Source organism: Portunus trituberculatus, unplaced genomic scaffold, assembly GCF_017591435.1.
Source record: "Portunus trituberculatus isolate SZX2019 unplaced genomic scaffold, ASM1759143v1 PGA_scaffold_63__7_contigs__length_466372, whole genome shotgun sequence".
Taxonomy (NCBI): Eukaryota; Metazoa; Arthropoda; class Malacostraca; order Decapoda; family Portunidae; genus Portunus; species Portunus trituberculatus.
The window spans coordinates 222,351-227,350 of NW_025541704.1; the positions used below are offsets into that span (position 1 = coordinate 222,351).

The window sequence follows — 5,000 nt, forward strand, 5'->3', positions numbered from 1 at the left end:
AGCGGGAATATTATTATTATTATTATTATTATTATTATTATTAGTAGTAGTAGTAGTAGTAGTAGTAGTAGTAGTAGTAGTAGTAATGGTAGTAGGAGTTATTGTTGTAGTATTAGTAATAGAAGTAGTAGTAGAAGCAGTAATAATAGCAAACATTACGATAATCCAACTAATGACATCTATAAACTTAGAATACCGTTTTTATGGGAAATTAACACGTGTAGGAAGAGGATAGAATGGTCCACAATCTGCCACCAAAACCGAAACTTCTATCCTAATTTTACTTCATATGGGCATCTGTTCACTTAGATTGAATAGCAACATCGCGAGTATTACGGGAATCACATTTTAATAGACAAGAAGTTAGAGGAAAGCACGAAGAAAGAAAGAGGACAGTATAATAGTTACTATGCAGTGAAACTAATTAAAGGACAAAGGAAATAGATAAGATGAGTGAATACGAAAGAGTCACAAATTAAGAAAAGAAGAATGATTAACTAGAAAAAAATCCATGCGAGAAATTCAAGGGTAACATAAAGTGATTGTAAAGAGAAACAGACAAAAGATGGAGATGTATGGGATGACGCAGAGAAGAGGTACAAAATAGAGTGACAGAAAATAAAGTAACTCACCCATGTAGTGACCGAGCGAAGTGGGTATTGGCGGGTTGGGGCCGAACTGAGGTGGGGTTTGTTGTTGGGGTTGTAGGGATGGTGGTTGCGATTGATGTTGTTGTGGTGACTGCGGTAATGACGATGGTGAAGATGACATTGGCGCCTTATAAGTAACCTGTCAAAGGAGACAAGTGGCGAGGCTCCGTCCATTGAGCGTTTCATACAGACAGACAGACAGACAGACACACACACACACACACACACACACACACACACACACACACACACACACACACACACACACACACACCGCGTAGTGTAGTGATTAGCACGCTCGACTCATAATCGAGAGGGCAGGGTTCGAGTCCCGGGAAGCGGCGAGGCAAATGGGCAAGCCTCTTAATGTGTGGTCCCTCTTCACCTAGCAGTAAATAGGTACGGGATGTAACTTGAGGGGTTGTGGCCTCGCTCTCCCGGTGTGTGGAGTGTGTGATGTGGTCTCACTCGTACCTCAAGATCGGTCTATGAGCTCTGAGCTCGCTCCGTAATGGGGAAAACTGGCTGGGTAACCAGCAGACGACCGAGGTGAATTACACACATAGTGTACGGGTCGCATGCTTGGCTCACAACCGAGAGGGTCCGGGTTCGAATCCAGGAAAGTGGCGAGGCAAATGGGCAAGCTTCTTATTGTGTAGACCCTGTTTACCTAGCAGTAAATAGGTACGGGATGTAACTCGAGGGGTTGTGGCCTCGCTTTCCTGGTGTGTGGAGTGTGTTGTGGTCTCAGTCCTACCCGAAGATCTGTCTCTATGAGCTCTGAGCTCCCTCCGTAATGGGGAAGACTGGCTGGGTGACCAGCAGACGACCGTGGTGATGGTGAATGACTTAGACACAGACACGGACACACACACACACAGACACACACACATGCATACCCACAAACACACACACACGCACACACGCCCGGTAGCTCAGTGGTTAGAGCGCTGGCTTCACAAGCCAGAGGACCGGGGTTCGATTCCCCGGCCGGATGGAGATATTTGGGTGTGTCTCCTTTCACGTGTAGCCCCTGTTCACCTAGCAGTGAGTAGGTACGGGATGTAAATCGAGGAGTTGTGACCTTATTGTCCCGGTGTGTGGTGTGTGCCTGGTTTCAGGCCTATCCGAAGATCGGAAATAATGAGCTCTGAGCTCGTTCCGTAGGGTAACGTCTGGCTGTCTCGTCAGAGACTGCAGCAGATCAAACAGTGAACTACATACACACACACACACACACACACACACACACACACACACACACACACACACACACACACACACACACATATATATATATATATATATATATATATATATATATATATATATATATATAAAAGATAGATGCACACACACACACACCACACACACACACACACACTTACAAATATACTGTATATATATATATATATATATATATATATATATATATATATATATATATATATATATATATATATATATATATACACACACACACACACACACACACACACACACACACACACACACACACACACACACACACACACAAGCTCACACACACACACACACACACACACACACACACACACACACACACACACACACACACACACACACACACACACACACACACACACACACACACACACACACACACACACACACACACACACACACACACACACACACAGACACACTACTCACAGCAGCATCAGGGAGTATCTGGTATTCTTGGGCAGGAGGTATCACTACTCCAAGGATAAGGAGACTGAGGACGCGCTTTTCCATTGCGCAAGTATGACTCCGAGTCTTGTCCTGCAGACTGCTTATTTTCCCTTCACAACCGCCTTGAAACGCCCTCTTCCGGCACTGACAATGGTTAGTACTTCTAACGTGCTTCGGAGTCAACGATAGAGTAACAATAAGTCATTCTCTTGAGTCGTATTTTCACTGCACTCATAAAACTACAGAGGAGATCGTGTGGCTATGAGAATTTGGGAAGAACTGGAGGGTCCTACGGTGTGAGAGAGGATCCCGATAGTGACAGCCCAAGATTAGCTGTGTGGTCTCCTCGCGCTGATCTTACTGTCTGCCCCGATCCTCTTTTTGCTGAGAACCTGTATGGCGAGTTAGTCGGCCGAGATGGAGTATCTTTTCTTTTCCTACATTTATTTTCTGCTGCTTTAAATGGGGATAACATACAAGTGAGTGATGCCAATGCGGATGCTGGAGTGCTGTTGGTGATGTATGGGCGGTGGTGATCAAGCAGCGGGATGATTGTGATGGCTTGTGATGGTTGTCTTATGGGGAGTAAGGTGAGAGCTCCATCATCAGTGCACACATTGATACTAAGAGGTCAAACTGACGTAGCAAGATAATTGTAGAGTATAAAAAAGAAAATCTAATGTTATAATCTAAAAAACTCAAGCATTATGCGTGAATATATATATATATATATATATATATATATATATATATATATATATATATATATATATATATATATATATATATTCTTGAATATATATATGTATATATATATATATATATATATATATATATATATATATATATATATATATATATTCTTGAATATATATAATGTATATATATATATATATATATATATATATATATATATATATATATATATATATATATATATATATATATATATATATATATATATATATATGTATGTATACGCTTGAATGATTCCTTGTTAGTAAAGCCATTATCTAGTCTTATAAGCTCCCCTTAAACCCTTTTTAAACATAAGATTTGTTTTATTTTTCCATCATCAATATTCATTAGAGATCACTGTGAATAATAAATACCTATGAAATTTAGAACTCTTGAAAATTGCCATAAAATATTTGATAATAAAACATTAAGTAAGGTGTTACATGTGTTATCTTTGTTTTCTTCTTGATTTTTTAAAAATTCTATTTAATTTTCATTACCAACTTTTTTTTTAACACATTTTTGTGTTTTAGAAAAAAACAACAACTCAAGATTCACTAAAACTGTTATCGGGTATTTATTAAGGACTTGTTATTTTCGGTTTTCCCTGAGTCTCCTCCACTTGTCTGTTGATTTGAGGAAAGAGGCGTGTGAGGCAGCGCGTAAAATGGCATCCAGTCTAGCCTCACCTGAGGGTGGGACAGGAGAGTATGGGCCAGTGAATCTCAGCAGTTACTCTCTCAGTGTTACCACATGTTGGCTTCTGGCAGCTTCCTTAATGTTCATTTGTTTCCTGAAGCAAGAAATAAATCACCTTGTAGTTTTCCTGAGACGAGAGCGTTTTACTTGTTAATCTTATTTAGCGTGATAGTTGGTATTCACACACACACACACACACACACACACACACACACACACACACATTCACTGACACATAGGAGTTCCCAACCCTACACTTGGTGACTTACCCGGATGTCGGCTGCGTCAGTCTCACGTAAAAAAAAATAATAAATAAAAAATAAACTTCTCTCCCCCGCAACCCGCTCTACCCGGTGAGCCTTGGACGAGACTTTTAAGGCGCGGTCACACGAGCGGGCGGATCGTGAATGACGCAGCAAGAAGGCGTGAGTTCCGTGTCCCACCCGCCCCCTCCCAACGCCTTAGGAGCGTTTCACTCTGGATGCGAGACACGCCACGCACGCGGTGTGAAGCTGCATGGTTTACAATCGCCTCAGTGTATTTCTAATGACTATGTTCACACCGGATGCAAAGCTATATATAGAACACACAACCAACACGCCGCTCGCATAGCTTCCAAGACTTGTGGGTAGGCGATTTTTTCTGGCCATAGCTTCAATGACTCATGCCCCCATTGCACGTCCGCCTTTGTGCTCTCTCGTCTCTAGAGTCCCTCGGGCCTCGCATATACGCATAGCTCTCGGTGTGAACACGCTTATAGTAAACAAAGTCAGCCCGCCTCGGCGGTATAGTCCATCTCGCCTGGCATCGCATCTGGTGTTTTTATGTTATGGCCTATAACGCCTTTATGTTCACTTCAAGAGTATGGGAAGCACTGTTCAGCTCCCAGCCATTAGCGGCGCAAGCAATTTTGTTTATAGTGGTAACCATATTAGGCCCATATCACCTGCCCAAACGCATCTTTGGTGTAAGGCAATTACACCTCAACCGAGAATTGGACATAATGGTAATATGTAGGTAACTTTAAACCACTGAACAAATGAGAAAGATTTAGGACGGCATGGACGTCTGGCAAATCCCACGCTCACCACCTTATCCATTATCCCCTGGTGTGAAACAGCCTTTAGTCTTCGGAGCAGAACCGGCAAGGGTGGAGTTAATTGTGCAGGGAGGAACAAAAAAAAAAAAAAAAAAAAAAAA

General features: G+C 41.8%; 1 protein-coding gene across 1 annotated transcript in view; it reads right to left on the reverse strand.

The window, feature by feature from the left end:
• The window catches only part of LOC123500993, a 34,244-nt gene extending 31,442 nt beyond the window's left edge, over positions 1 to 2,802 (reverse strand). Inside the window, exons 1-2 of the mRNA XM_045249548.1 lie at positions 2,343 to 2,802; positions 633 to 789 (exon numbers count right to left, since the gene is read on the reverse strand). Of these exons, the coding sequence (XP_045105483.1) occupies positions 633 to 789; positions 2,343 to 2,426 (241 nt within the window). The 5' untranslated portion in view covers positions 2,427 to 2,802. The remainder of the gene's footprint in view (positions 1 to 632; positions 790 to 2,342) is intronic.
• Between the last annotated feature and the right edge of the window lie 2,198 nt (positions 2,803 to 5,000).